Source organism: Ochlerotatus camptorhynchus, unplaced genomic scaffold, assembly GCF_037179485.1.
Source record: "Ochlerotatus camptorhynchus isolate MF236.1 unplaced genomic scaffold, CSIRO-AGI_Acam_v1.1 ptg000342l, whole genome shotgun sequence".
In the NCBI taxonomy this organism is placed as follows: Eukaryota; Metazoa; Arthropoda; class Insecta; order Diptera; family Culicidae; genus Ochlerotatus; species Ochlerotatus camptorhynchus.
In genome coordinates, this window is record NW_027040830.1 from 479940 (window position 1) to 496206 (window position 16267).

General features: G+C 36.9%; 1 protein-coding gene across 13 annotated transcripts in view; it reads right to left on the reverse strand.

Annotated features, from left to right (window-relative positions):
* Nucleotides 1–208: 208 nt before the first annotated feature.
* Nucleotides 209–16267, reverse strand: part of Rim (Rab3 interacting molecule) — a 164909-nt gene continuing 148850 nt past the window's right edge. For 12 of the 13 annotated variants that reach the window (XR_010518325.1, XR_010518328.1, XR_010518329.1 and 9 more), the window contains 4 exons: nt 9323–9509; nt 9084–9251; nt 7711–9011; nt 214–298 (listed from right to left, as the gene is read on the reverse strand). Coding sequence is in view for 1 of the 13 variants with exons in the window: in XM_065231116.1 (XP_065087188.1) it covers nt 296–298; nt 8877–9011; nt 9084–9251; nt 9323–9509 (493 nt within the window). In the remaining 12 variants the exon portion in view is untranslated. Of the gene's footprint in view, nt 299–7710; nt 9012–9083; nt 9252–9322; nt 9510–16267 lie in introns of all 13 variants that reach the window. The other variant, XM_065231116.1, reaches the window with a different exon arrangement.

The window sequence follows — 16267 nt, forward strand, 5'->3', positions numbered from 1 at the left end:
TAAATACGCGAAAAATCTGAAAATTGCTCTCGCTCTCCGTGCTCGTATGTGAGTGTGGTTTACTTTTTTTTTTGGTTTTGTTTGGTTGCTTATCGCTTCGTCTCACGGGCTCAATTTGTTAATTTGTTTTTAGTCTAGTCTCCTATACTGGAACTTGTTGCCGTTACGATCGGTATTTGGCTTCCTAGTACTAACTGACGTGGCTTGGATTGTACGAAAAATAAGGATGTGGATTTTGTAAACCAGATAGTAGGTACGCCGATGAAACTTATGCTGAGGTTTGTCAAGGTTATTTTTACTGCAATGGAATGGTAAGAAGGTTATAAGTATCTGTTAGATTGACGTACATATGGTTAAATGGTGCGGAAACAGGAAGCTAGCGAAACATGGCAATTCACTGAGGTATAACTCAGCATGGCTGACATCGGTACCTGTTCTGGAGTGCGGTCCAGTTGTTTCCAATGTCATGCTTAGTTGCTACCAACAAATTATCCAAGACGAATATGGGGTTTCATATTATAAGAAGTATATGTACAATGTGCGCAAAATCCATTTTACTATCCTACTCATATGCTGCGTCCTCGAAAAGCATTCTGTTGAAAAAATATGTGCTATTTACGTACGCAGACAAAGATACAAAACAAGCATGAACGTAACGTGATGATTGAAGGGAGGGGTGAATGTCGGCTTTCTAGTGACAAGGCTAAATGTTTAGAATTTTGACAATTTTGGTACGCTCAAGGATACCAGTCCCCCAGCTTTTAAATTATCTATTAGATTATTAAGTCCAATATATTGAAAGTTTTACAAAATTGCAAAATTAAAAAAAAATTAGTTGAAGAATTATGAATTTATTTCTTAAAACTAAGCCCAACTCTAAGCCAAACTAAGCCAAATTTCAAACAGAGATAAATTTAACTTTAAACTATGTTTTAGCGTGCCGTGTTCGTTCACCATTCCCTTTAGAGCAAAACTATGTTTACAACGTCAGTAGAATTATTTTATATTAATAAATAACCATGTCGCATAAAAATAAAACATTAAGAAAATTTAAAAAAAAACTATTCTCGATACATACTAGAACGTGTAAACAAGGGTTTCATTAACCGCCCATGTCAAAGTGTAAATATTGACCATTTGAAATTGCTGCCTTTCCTGGCCATTAAACACGCTAAATGGTTTGTAAGTTCCCTGATAATCCGGTACCATACACAAACGATATTATAGATTGTGTGAACATACCGCATAGAATTGGGATGATATCCCGAATTGGTGCTTCTTATGGTTAATGTTTATGTAAATAGGTTCTGGTTGTTTGATAACTGTAAGTTTGTATTAGATTTTGATTTCCAATTCACCTTCCTTATACAATATTGGTTGTAACGTCTACGATTTGACATCTAATTAACTGGTTTAAGTTGACAGTTCGACTAGATAGAAGGTTGCTTTTTTTAATTTATTCAGATCTGTAAGACCTATTGGATGGTGCACAGTTAAGTTGAGAATTTTCTTACCAGGCATCACTAATGTACCATATGACTTGCTAGTGACAATCTACAAACAATCCAGAACAAGATCTTTAAAATGATCCTGAACAATCCTCAAAAGGTTAAAAATTATGAGGTTCATCGCTGTTCATCCTGCCTCGGACCGTCGGGGCAGCAACAGCTCGTCGTTTAAGGTGATTCGATACGTCAGCTTTTTCTCTCCTTTGTATATGTCAGTGAATTGATTATCATTGATGCTTAAGGTTGAGTGCACATCATGAACCGTAAACATAGCTTCTAGAGTTCGTTATTATTAGGCCAAATGTGTAACAGTTAAAAAAACAGTAAGTTAAAAATAGTGATATCTATCTTCCTAATTTTTTAAACATTATCTGTTTACCATCCAATATTGAAACCTTCACTAAATTTCTATTTCTATTTACATACAATTTGTAAAATTTCTATAAAGTTCATATTTTGCGTAAAGAGAAATGAGTAATTCTCGTTGAAACTAAGCTGCCATTGGCATATGGTCTTTAAATATTTAAATATATCCGCTAGATTGGTCGAAGCTGATGAAAAAAATGAGATTGACACTTTCCTTAGTTAAAATTAATGGACCTTTTGCTCACCAAGATGCCTTATGGTTTTCAAAAAGCTGAATTTCTAGCAATTCTTAACATATTTATCATGTTAATTCTTTAAAATTTCATATGAAGCCCTCCTGCAAACAACACGTAATATGAAGAGGAAGGATACTCGTGACTGGATCGAGGTTCGGTTAATCAGATGGTTGACAGGTGAGCGCTGAACTTTCCGATAACCGGTCTAAATTTCTCCTCCTGGCCAACCTGAGCGTTTAGATCTCTGATAACGATTTTGACGTCATAGTTTGGGCATCTATCGTATACTCGTTCCAGGGGCGCGTAAAAAGCGTCTTTATCATCATCGTCACTTCCTAGGTGAGGGCTATGCACTTTTATTACGCTAACATTGAAGAAACGGCCATTGATCCTCAACTTGCACATTCTGTTGTCGATTGGCCACCACTCAATCACGCGCTTTTGCATTTTATCCATCACGATAAAAGCTGTACCCAGCTTCATGTATGTTTCCACAGCTCTGGTAGCTGGTATAACCATCCATATACGTATGTACCGACGATCCCTTCCAGCTTATCGGCCTGGCTTACACAGAAACAAATTCTGAATTTTAGTTATCGCGTAAAATCTCCCTTCGTTTAATTTTGAGCTACTCTTGGCATAAATAGTGAAATCGTTTACAAGCTTGCATACAATATTGCTAATTTATGCGATATTGCGCTTAAATTTACACGAAATATCGCGTACATTTATGCCAAATCTAGCGTTAATTTTATGTGCGCTACATCTCGCAGAAATTTACATGAATTTTTCGAACGGTGTATCTGATGAGGCCCGTATATAGTCAAAAAGGCGAAACAACATGCCTATGGTTACTTGGGTTACACGAAGTTCCCTGAATTTGTTTGAAGTACACTAGTCTTCTTTTAAGCTGAGGTTCCCTGAATTCCTTTGAAGTTCTTGCCAATATTCGTATCTGCCAAGTTCCCTGTACTTCTACAGAATTCCCTTAAATATTCCATATCCATGAAACTTTAACTAAGTGCCCTGTTAATAAAAGAAGATGCCGGAAGAATTATGAACTTTCTAGAAATTAAACAAGATTCCCTCTAAAACTTCAATAAAGTTCCCAAAACTTGGACAAACTTCCTACTTCTACAAAGTTTTCCCGATTTTTTACAAAGCTCCCTGAATTTCTACGCAGTTCTCTGAAGCTCCCCGGATTTCAATTAATTTTTCGGAATTCCTACGATTTCTACGAGTTTCTGAAAAATTCACGAAATTTCTCTAAACTTCTACAAAGTTTGATGAAGTTCTGCCAAATTAGCTAAAGTATCTTAAAAATTATCTGCACTTCTACGAGATTTATTGCTGAACTCCTATGTCGCATTAATCGCCATTGTCGTGACTGGACCGAGGTTTCCTGCCTCGGTCATGGTTCCACGAATCTACCGCTCAGCTTGTGTTCCGATGTAGTAACCGGACCGAGGTTTCCAGCCTCAGTCACGGTTCCACAAATCTGCTGCTACCTCTGTTGCTATCCCTTCTGCTGGTGGTCCTTTGCTGGTCGTCCGCTCTCTCCATAGTCCGTCATAAGAATGTGGAACGCTTCACGAATTTCTTATGACGGACTGTGAAGAGAGCGGACGACCAGCAAAGGACCACCAGCAAAAAGGATAGCGGCACCAGCGGCAGATTCGTGAAACCGTGACCGAGGGTGGAAACCTCGGTCCAGTCACGACAGGTGCGTTCATCACAATGATTTTGACATTTGGTTTTTCTCGACGGAAGTTTGTTCTGTGTTCCAGATTCACTAAGGATGTTGAAGAATCGTGCAATTCAGCAGAGTTGCGACCTATCACTATCACGATCGTCAAAAAGCTGATGATAGTAACGCTTGGTACATTCCTATCAATGTGCTTGTCGAAGCACTCCCCGTGGCCATCCATCAAGTTGACGAAAGAAGTAAAAATCAACTGATGAATTTCGTCTTCGATGGTGATCCATCGCCGATCTGGTCATTCCCGACATCACGAACTCATCTGTGCTCGTTTTGAAGCAGATGCTGCTTTGCTTGATTATGTGAATGTGTTGGTGAGTGAGCCCAATAGCTTCGTTTAACTTTGGCAGCTTTATTTGTAACTTACACAATCGTGCGTGCCGAGACGAACTTGGAATGCGTACACACTAAGATTTTTTTACAGGAGTCAGTATTTTTTTACTGGGTTTTCGAATTACTGAAAAAGTCGGTAAAAATTCAAATGACCGTTATCCGTAAGGAATCAATGAAATCGACCAATTTTATTTTCTATCATTAAATGGGGTTAACAGAACTAAGTATGTACAAGTTCAGAACAAATTTTCTCATTAATAAATTTTCCACAGATTTTTAAACTTTTACCGAACAGTTCCGCAATTCAAAAACTCGGTAAAACCGTACTGACTCGATTAGTGTGTAGGCATTGTATTCATTTTCTTCAGTCGTTTCGCTTTTTATCATCATCGTACTGCAGAAGTCTTCACTGTTTTCGTTGTGCTTTACATCATCAGCAGCGAGTGTGACGTTTTGCCTGTGAGAAGTGACCATTACTGGTTTTGAAATCTAAGATGGCCGCAAAAAACATTCATTCCGAATTAAAGCCCTATCTTTCCCCTTCACAATAACGTATTGTTTGCAGAACGGTTCCATATGAAATTTCAAAGATGTAACATGATAAAAATGTTAATAATTGCTAGAAATTCAACTATTTTGAAAACGTTAAGGCCCCTTGGTGAGCGAGGGGTCCTTTAATTTGAGTTAAGGAATGTGACCAATCTCATTTTTTCAATAGTTCAACCAATCAAGCGGATATATTTAAATATTTCAAGACAATGTATAAATGGCGGCCTGGTTTCAACGAGAATTACAAGTTTACACGCATGTAGAATATAATTTTGAATATTACTGGTGATGTAATCTGTGTATATAAGAAGACAGCCCCGGTATAGTTTACATTGATAAGACATTAAATGGTGTACACTGCAGTTCACAATTTACTCACCAGGCAGCACTAGTGTGTCATTTGGTTTCAAGTTGGTTGTTGTAACATGACAGCTCGACTAGGTAGAAGGTTCCTATGTTTGGTAAAGTTGTTCTGGTTGGCAAGACCAAGGATGATGGACATCTTAGTTAATGCCTTATATTGCAACAATGACAATTAACGGGCTTGTTGGTTACTTGGATCATCCGCTGCTCAAATATTTGGCTCCAAAGGTCAGTTTATTCAGTTAATTCCAGCATCTGGCCGTGTAAACAGTGAGCCGCGTCACCTTACCGGTCCTGCTGAGTTTCCGATTGACAATTACCTAATACTATTCGATCGGGTGGAATTCGGAATAATTAGGAAGATTCACAAAGGTATCTCCTGGCAGTCCCAGCTTTAGTGACAGCTTGCCAAATCTAGCCAAGACGTCATATGTCCACTTTATTGGTGGAATGCATTTTTCCGGACACTCTTGTTGGTATAGCTGCGAGTCCATCGTATTGTTTGTCACAAAACCAGGAGTTTTGGCCACAGCTGTAGATCCCCAGCCAGTTAATCAGCTTTTGGGAGAGTTTGTCGGCGGAAACGAACCTTAACTTGCCAGAGATATCTCCTGGCGCAGTGGCCATTTTGTTATTATTTTATTTTGGGCAATTTCAATGTTTTCGTGATTTTCGGATCGACTAAACACCGTATGAAAAATTAAATTCAATTCCTGCGATGTATAGCTCACAAGTTACTAACGCAATTTCGTATTTTATGCCAACTAAAGCTCAAATTAAACAAAAGGAGCTTTTAAGTGACAGTTAAAAATTTTAATTGTTTTATCTGTCTTCCAATGAACAACTTTTTAAAAACTGCACGAATCAAAACGAAGCGCTGAAAGAGGAGAACATTCAAAACAAACTGCTGTTAATATATTCCAGAAATGACCACTAGAAGCGGTGCGTTACTATACCAGAATCTAATTGATGCACACTTCATAAGATTTTTTTTTTGAAGAGTGGGACAAATGCAGGTCCTAAATCAACTAGTTGGCCCAACCCAGACAACCAGAAGTCGTATAACAATGTACAGGCAGTATTGTAAATTGTTACAGTTTAAGTCAAAATCGCATATAAGAATGGCATACCTCACATTATGTTTAATTTAAGTCGTATAGAATGCAAATTTCCGACTTATATACGATGACTCATTTTTCCGTCGTACTGTATCACAAATTATATCGGATTACATCGTAAGACATTTCAAAATGAATTTGTTATTACAGATTAAATCGTATATGATGTTAAATCAACTCGTTTCAAATTAAATTAATATATGCACGTATATGGCCTCCACTTTTGTACGTATAAGCCATTTATTTGCATTATATACGAATTGTTTGTTTGTATATATGTTTGTATATCACGAAAACAACTTTGAATATACGTGCATTCTGGTTGTCTGGGAAAGTTTATGTCGAGTACTATTAATTAATGAAGGTTAAGTTTGTCTCCTTCTACAATTTCGTAACACTGTGCGATTGAACAACAACTGTAAAATTGAACGGTGGTTAGATGATATGATCGGTTAGAGCAATTGAAGCAGTTTTAGGTTATTTTCATGATATTTTTACTATTAAGCAGATAAACTGTAAAATTATGCTTTTCGCAACACCGATACCAATTAGGATGTGTGAAGTAATGTTCAATAAGAGATTAACATCGTCTATTTAAACAAATCACATTTTCTTCAGATTTTAAAGAAAATATAGCCAAGAGGTAAAACAAATTTTAGATGGATGGAGCAACATTATATTCCAGACTTCTTGGCAATGTGTGCCTTTGTATTTTATAACTCAGCAAATGAAAGAATTATTCCTTCCTTTCTCGAGACTGATTAAATTTTAACGATTCGTCAGTTGTTTAAATTATTTAATATGGAAACATTCTCGTAATTTGCCACGCCGGATAGTAACCGATCCAGTTGGTTTACTGAAAATAAAAATCCTCAGAGGGAGAGATGGACGGAGAAATAAAAATGCAATTCAGCAGCAGGGTTTTGTATGTCAAATATGCTGCAACCATTGCCATTTCAAATGACTTATCAATTTGATTTGATGTACGTGCAAAATAATAATTGAGTGCATCGCAATAAGCAAGCAAAGATCAATTGAACAATAGAGTTAGGAAATTTGGATCTCAAAATGTTACCTGGTCATCTCTCCCTCTGAGTATTTCTTGATGAAACCATGCTAAAGGATCAGGAATTGCCATTTTTTGCTCAAATACTACGTTTAAATCTAAAAATCTACAGCTAAACTCATCTAAACCTATCGTAAGCAATTATGATATGTATGGATAAATGTGATTTAAAAAAACAAAAAACGGAAGACAAATCACTAGAAGTACAAATCATTACTTTGTAAAGCACCTGTCTTCTAGATAATAAAAAAAACAACAAACAAGAGTTACATGATAGTTCATGCAAACGAAAGAGAATGCACCTAACCACTAATAGTCCTAAGCTTCTTTGCCTGGAATGGTACTGAAAATCCTAACTACGCATTGATAATACAGAGGTTAATACAGAGTCATGCATAAAGTTAAAACGTACCTATGATCAACTAAAACATTTTTAGTTCTTTTTTCATAATCTCAATGCATACGCTCTAGCGCTTAGTTCAGCGATCGGATTCAAGTGTGACTAATTTTAGGTATTTGATGCATTGTGACAAAACACACTATTTTAAAAGTGCTTTCGACATTGCCTCTATTAAATAATATAACTAATGACAGGATTCGAAATGAACGAAACTTTAACAAACTCAAAAGAAGCGACAATTGTAGGGTTGAAATCGAAGGAGGGATCTAAACCAAGATCCAGTGTGGTAGGTTAACTAAATAAGACTATAAATCCAATAGCACTGTTAGAGTATGGGTAAAGCGAACGGGATGTCGTACTTTGAGCATATTTAGATGCCGCGTTTACGGATTGCACCTGGAAAAGTAAGTAAGCTACCAGATGCAAAGTTAGGAATGCGAGCGCCGTGGTTCTCTGATATGGAATCAACATTAACAGGATTTAAAACTTGTGGTATCTGATGGCAAGTGAAATGATGATTCCATGTTATGACTTGATTCTTGATATTTAAGTACTGCGAGAATTCTGGCAAAATGACATACCGAAACATACTAAAACGTTTGAAATTAAGAAAAGTGGTATGTAAATACGAATCACACAAACCTAGATAGTTTCACAATACGAAGTGCAATCTTTGCTGATCCCGCTCGCAATCCGTTGAAAATCAGCAAAAGTGTGTAGCATCCTGGTAGGGGAGTTGAGGGTGTTTCAAGCTTCAACTCGAGAAGATCGTGCTCGAAAAGATACTATTAGCTAGAGTGTCAACTATCATAGAGCTATATTAAACAAACTTGACGAGAAAGAAGGTATTCACAACTTGTAGAGAACGCTATGCCAAAACTGATGCTCCAGCTGACGAGTTATAGTATCTAATGCGGATTCTTTTCACTATACAGAGAAAACGATGACTGCTGCTAGACAAAATTCCAGTTCGTATCAAAAAACAACAACACCAAACCATCTCATAGTACGAACCGAAAACAGAAGAGATACAGATCTGAACTAAAAAAGTCGAAAACCAAAACAATACCGAAGGAGAAAATTAAACATAGTGATGTCAATGAGTTTTACAGCTTAAGTGAATCGAGTGATGCAATTGAGGATCGCCTAGATAGACCCAAACTAGGTGGTCCACTGACCAGTGATGTGGTTCCGAATAGTTTGTACCATCCGATGACTAAATGTGATAGGTTTAGGTTGTCCAGCATTATTTGAGCTACACCCATGAACACTTTTTTTCCTTCCATTCGTCCGTAATCACCCCATACCGTCACCTAAAAAAGAAAGAAAAATTTCAAACGTATCAAGTCACGCTCCGGGGCCCCACCCAACGAGGCTCCTCTTACTTGTAGTATGCAGCCAGCAAATGGTTCTCTAAACAGTAATTGTTGTTGATATAATGGATCTAACGTTTTCCTAGCAGTCGTTGTTTTAGCTTTTTCTATACACTTTTTACCGGAAACTAAATACACTTTAACATAAGGCGCTGGAAGTACTTTTGAGCCAGGACGTGCCTAGAAGAAATAAAAAAATAAATTATAATCCTTTCTGAATTGACTCTGCCGATCAGCTGCGATGAACTCACCTGCAAATCTCTCGCTCTTATCACTTCAACTTCTAAGGAACCCTTCTGATAGTACATAGACAGTTGAATATCACCTAAGGCAGGAGCACCCAGTACTTGGCGTCCGACAAGCTGTCCTGGTCCCAAACCCTCGATGAAGTCCGACAAAGGTCCGGTATCGCCGGCCATCCGCAGCGATGGTGACCACCTTCGTCGGAGGTGATTTATTTGTGAGATAGATAGAAAATCACAGTTAGAAGGATGCATTTTCTTCGCTACTCAAAAAATCCAAAACGAAATGATTATACTTATAGTGAACGGAACTCGTTCCTGCATGCAGGAATCAACTACAGGAAATGATTTACTAAAAGAAGTGAGATAGTGAACTACGGCAAGTGTGATAGGCAGATCTTGACGAATGGATATAGCTTAACTCTCAAACCTCCAACGTCTGATACTAAAACATGTTAAAACTATTATAACTCCGTCATTTCTGAACAAATTGTTATCTATCCATCGAAAAAAAAAACTGCAAAATCCTCAAGTTTTGATAACTTATAAATGATTTGTGGATATTTTGAATTGAAATGGGGTAGTTTTTTGACGTTGGGGGTTTGAGGGTTAATTAAAATATAAATTGAATTTCAGCAGCATGCATTAGTGATATTGAGGGCAACTGCATCTGTTTTGAACATTGCAGACGTTGTTATAAATTGCAATTGATTTTTCATATATTGTCAAAACTGGTGCAGCTATTATTATGTGAAAAGCAAGGATCAGCGATGAAAGTAAATTGTATATGTTGTTTTAATGTAAGAATTCGAAACACGTTATATTTGTATCTGAACCAAGGTACGGTTTGACTTAAATCCAAAAGTTCCTATATAATATGTAATTGTGCCATTATTAGGGTTTACTTCAGTTATCGTACATGTTATAACTTGTCAATGTTAGAAAGAAGGAGCCAACACATTTTTTACGCATTGCTTCAATCTTCTCAAAAAAATTTGTTTTTTTTTTGTATTTTACCCATTCCAGATTCTTCCAGAGCACCCAAAAGTTCAACTTTGCAAAAACCGTTTCAACTTTCCCCGATGTACCTTATTTAAATTTCCTTAAAACGTTTTGTCCACTCGACCTTTTGTCCATTTCAGCCTTTTTAACATTTCAACAATTTGTCCATTCGTCGTTTAATCCATTCGACCTTTTGTTCATTGTGAACTTTTTTCTTGTTAATTTCATTTGACGTTTGGTTCATTTTAATCATTTGTCCATTTAACCCTTTGACCCCGTAACTTTCATTAAACCTTTTATCCGTTCGACCTTTTGTCCAGTGACGAAATAGGGAAGCTCATTCAACATTTTGACCCTTCGATAATTTAACCATTCGACCTTTTCTCCATTCGACATTATGAACCGTCGACTATTTGTCCACTCGACCTTTTTTCCTTTGTCTAATTGTCCTTAAACCAGTGTAACCATCTAGCTCACTAGCATCTAGCAGCAACTGGTGTACTGTATTACCACTACTTAGAACGTTCTTTCGACAATACACTGTGGTCCTAAACGGCAATTTATAAAATATTTAATCAGTTGCTATTGATTTTAGAGAGTTGATGTCCTGATAAAAGTTGTTTGTATTTATATGGGCCACCTCTTCGTAAAAATATGGTTAGGGTGGTCCTCATTTTTACTTACCAACCTAACTTTTTTGTTGAAGTTATAGCTGATTCGATTCTTGAGCAAAGTTGTAGCATAAAATATTTCAATTTACTTTGCTGCAGATACAATTTTTCTAGCTCTTCATCTGACCATACTAGAGTTATTTGTGTTCTTTAAGCAAACATGTGTTTTTAAATGTTACGAAAAAGTGATGTTGAGAAGAGTTGTAGGGAAAATTATGATGCACATTTTTGCTGAACAAATTGGGTATACACGAAAAGCATACAATATTGAGTTGTTAGTTACCCATGTAGTTGAAAAGATTTTTCTTTTTCTTTATACGGCATCTGAAAAGCTATGAAAAACGCGGTGAAAACTGCAAGAACAACATTTTAAATTGCAGTAAATTGCCTTTAAAAATTCCTCAATACTTCAGAAAAGCTCTAGTATGTAATTGTAATTGTTCTTCAGTAAATATACTTAAAATATTTTTTTCTATAACTTTGCTCTAGAGTGAAACCATTTAAATCATCAAACACAAATTTTAGGTTTCTGGTTTAAGTAAACATGATGACCACCCTAATCATCACTTTCGTAAAAAGGAGGCCCATTTCAACGCAAACAACTTTTCCCGAGAGCCTAATGCCTCGGATACACTTGCATGACAATCTATGAAAATTAGTATTAGGGGAAATGTCTCTAATGTTGGCCTATGGATCTAAGATTGGGCCCATCGCTAAAAATCTGCTATTTATCTATTTTATCTAGATGAACGCGTCATTTCGTCGATACTAATGGATATTTTTGGTTGCTATTGAAAATTTAGTCGATTGCTGATATGTATGGGCCCAAATTAGGGACACTTAGGCCGACATTACCTACATTTCCCCTATTTGTATAATAAATTATGAGCAAATCCAAAAACTATACAAGTTTGACCATAGATGTGCTCATAATTTATCATACATCATGCTCATGCTCATAGTTGATCATACAAGTGTATCCGCGGCATAACCCTCTTAAATGAATAGCAACAGAGTAAATAATATTGTTCATGCTAAATTGCCGTTGCGAACCACAGTTATCCATGTCGTCAGCAAAGTAAACGAATTGGCTGGATTTATTGAAAATCGTGCAAGTTCCACAACATCTTCAGCGCAATGTTGAAAAGTGGACATGAAAAACGTCGCCTTGTCGAAGACCTTTGCGTATTTTAAACGAGTTTAATAACCCGACAAATTATTTTAGCTGCAGCAAAGTTTATACAGAAAAAAAATCAACTGCTTGAGCCAACCTGTAAATACTGTTATGCAGGTAAAATTGAAACTTGCGAACGTACCCTATATGTTTACACTATCTATATACACCCACTATAGTAGCCTTGATCAGTCTAGTCAGTTTCTAGAGAAACCCTGGCTCTTCCATAATTTTCCATTGCTCTTCAAGGTCATTGGTATCGTGAGCGTCCTTGAAATAGATGAATCGATGGTGCGTAGAAACTTGATGATCGTGAGACTCTTGGAGGATTTGCCGTAACGTACGGATTGATCTGGTATCGATCATCGGTCCACAAAACCGGTTGATATCTTCCCACAAATCCGCTCACTAGCGGTGAATGTACTTTGTATGTTTCGTTGAGAATTGTGATGGCTCGATAGTTCTCACATTCTAATTTGTCACCTTTTTTGTACCTATATTCGACATACTCCCTCTTTCCACTCCTCAGGGAGCTGTTCTGATTCCTTCAGTTGGAGCAGACATACATAGATGTTGAGGGAGCATGCATAAGGTGCTACCCATAGGTCCCTGGCAGAGAGAAAGCTGGTGACCGAGTTGACGATTATTAATAAAATCTTTTGCCATCTCGGTCACCAGATTTCAATCTGCTAAAGGCCATAAATTTCAGAGACAGTTTTTGAGCGTAGAGGGATGTTCATTAGAGTGATGCAAAAATGTAATGTATAGAACAAAAGTTATTAATGGTTCAAGACGCTAATCATTAGCAAAACGATATTTTTTCGCTCTCATTCTCTCTCAATATCACGCGTGATATTGCAACAAATATCATGCTTGATTTTAACTATACTAGCTCCTTTGATAAGTAAAATTTTATCTAAGAGTTAATTCAACACAAAAACGATCCAAGCGCACATTTTTTTTTGATTGTGTAGTTCCGGAGAAATGTCCTCATTCCTCCGGCTCTTATGGGTGTGATATATGACAGATAAACCATTCTAAACGATGATCATCTTAACTCTAGTTTATTTAAGTCATATTTTCTATTAATATACATACACAGGTAAATCCCTTGCGGAAGGTCAATATTCCTTAATAATTTACCTCTAGAAATCTACCTATGTTTATCATACAACTGCGCGAGGTAGTTCTTTAGGAGTATTGGTGGTAATTTACCACGCTGGTGAGCTTTGTTAGCTTTATATTCGGAGCTACGATATCGCAGCTTGTAGCTAATATCATCCGTAGTTGTTTGCTTGTTGATGTTTTCTACGGAAATCAAGCGTGATAATGGTCATTGGTTGGATTTAATTTTTTTTTTTTATATTTTCCAAAAACTGCTTATGATATCCTAAATGAAATACTCAGCAGGCAACATTGGTGTATCTGGCACGTGGAATACACGGCGATACAAATTTGAGTTTAGTTTACTTATAATCGGCAAAAGTGCAGGAACGCAGCGATGATTAAATGTGCCTCGTGTTTTTCTGTGGAAAACCTTAAAAATCTGCAGGAAAATGAGGAAATTTGACGAAAATTTTACTCAGTCTAGGAGTAGTACCAATAGACTGAGTGAATTCAATCTTTACTTTTCTCATATTCAAGTTTTTCCAGGAGAAACTTTGAAAATCCTCATCGCTGAGTACCTGCACTTTATGCGATTTATGAGTAAGCTAAACTCAAATTTGGGTCGTTCTCATTCGTCGTGTAGAACACAAAAATCATGGCTGCTATACACTGCACAATACAGTGTTGCCTACAAAGCAGCTGATTGATCATGTCATAAGATTACCAATCTCTTAAATGATTAATAACAATTTAAATTGACGTTTGGCTGGAAATCAAATTATGTAGCTGATAAAATTTCCTTCAAGAATAGGTGATGATTTTTTCTCATAGTAATATGAAAAAAAGACTAGAAGGCAATAAACAAAAAGTTCGATTAGCCCACAGTACTTTACTTCTGTACAAACAGATTTTGAACATTCAGATTATTCAAATTTCCGGAGGATGATCAGACTCCGATATTAAACCGTTTGGGCAGTGTGAAGCAATAATTTCAAATTTTGCATCAGTCTAATGTTCTTACCAATTCTTCATCAATTTCTATGAGGCCGTAGACACTTGCCGACCCCCTTCCATAATCTGTCTAAGTAGTTTATTAACAGTTCTTAAGCTGGATCTGGCGGAAATAGTTGTTGAGTTTTATTTCGTCGATTTCAATTAAAATCAGGGTGCCTTCCATTCATTTTGACTAAAAAAATGTTTTATGAAATTATGGAATAATAGGATATTATGATGATATTTTGTATGTGTAAGTAATAAGAAAAGATTGTAAAGTTTGTGTTTCACACATCAAATCTCCAAATTTAGCTTTGACAGAGTCACAATGAGCGTTTTTCTGATCGCCTCATCGCGAAGAGTGAAGAGCGAAGAGTGGGTGAGATAAATTACAAAATCGCTTATTGCGACTCTCATGTAGCAAAATTAGCAGGTATTATGTGTCAAACACAAACTTAAAAATCTTTTCTTGTTGTTTACATATTAAAAATATTTTCATAACATCCTATTATTCCATAATTTCTTAAAACATTTGTTTAGTCAAAATGAATGGAAGGCACCCTGATTAAAATGTAGAGTTACTAGAAAATGTTGTACATGCACTGTGTGCTCTGGTACAGCAAAACATGATAATGGAAGCTAATTATAAGTAATTTGTAAATAAATTAACGAATGGCTTTTCAACAGCAAAAAAAAATGGTTCGAGTTTAACAGTTCAAATTGGCTCAAAAGTACGTCACGTGAAATTAAGGCAAAATAAACCCTCGCTTCCCCTTTTCGTCACTCATTTCCTTGACCGTTGGTATTGGATGTAACAGAACTCCTCCTGATCCCGCCTGATATGTGAAGTTACAAATCGACCTCACATCTTCACTATTACTATAGTCTGTATTAGAGAGGGTATAGTATAAGAGAGGACTGGCTGGTTTTGAGTCAAACGGACTGTCAAAGCCAGAGCCAATCGAGCAGCGCCTATCTTGCATTGGTATTGTTGCTAGAAACTACCTAGACATAGGTTGCAAAGGAAGTTTGTTCTGGATCCGCTCTTCTCTTATACTAGACCCTCTCTAGTGTAGTGGTTTTCTCATCAGCTGGTACAATTCGCGGATCATTTGCCTGCACCACGTTCCGCTTTCCATCGGCACTTCTAGTGCCAATCACCAACGAACATCGATTGCCATCCATTGATGACAATCAGGCAGCTCAACATCCATCAACACCCATCAACACACATGGGCCGGGACCAATGGCTTTACTTCCCTTCCGAAGGAAGACGTGATAAATTTGTATGCCTTAGAAAAATTGCCCCCGACTCCAGCAGGGATTGAACCCAGGCGCATTAGGGTGAGAAGCAGTCAAGTGTTAATTTGCGAGGACGAGCAAGCATTATCTAACCGGGAAATATAAGATTCTATTACAGGTTTCCATTAAAATAAAGCAGAATTTGTAGACGTTTCATTGCATGAACAGATTCTGCAACGATTATCGGAAGGATTTTTTAATAATTTTGTAATGTTTGCAATGTTCATATGTTGAATGTGCAGTTAAATATGTACGAAAGTATTAGTTCTGGAAAATATTGCTCGTACGCTACAGTCACTTGAGAGAACTGACGTTACATTTGCTGCAAGAAATAATGCAGATAATGTAAGAAATCCACCCTTGCATTTGATGTTCATGCCCTTTGTTTTGCGTGCTGTATCGACAAATCGACTTTGATGCCAATGTTTACAACATCTTGAAAATTCATCAGAGCATTGTATGCGGGCTTTATTTCATACCATCATATCTTGCTATCCAGCTAGACTGCGTGCAAGAACGTTCTTTCTACCACAAGGAGCGCTAGTGTTCGCCAATGCTTCACTATGTGGATTCGACGGATAAATTCTGTTCTGTGGCTGGTGGTTTGCATTCTCACAACTTACTCTTTCAGCTTTACAATACAGGATATGAGCGGTGCGGAAATTGGTCTCTAAAAATTCACATCAATACCCCATACAAAAATAC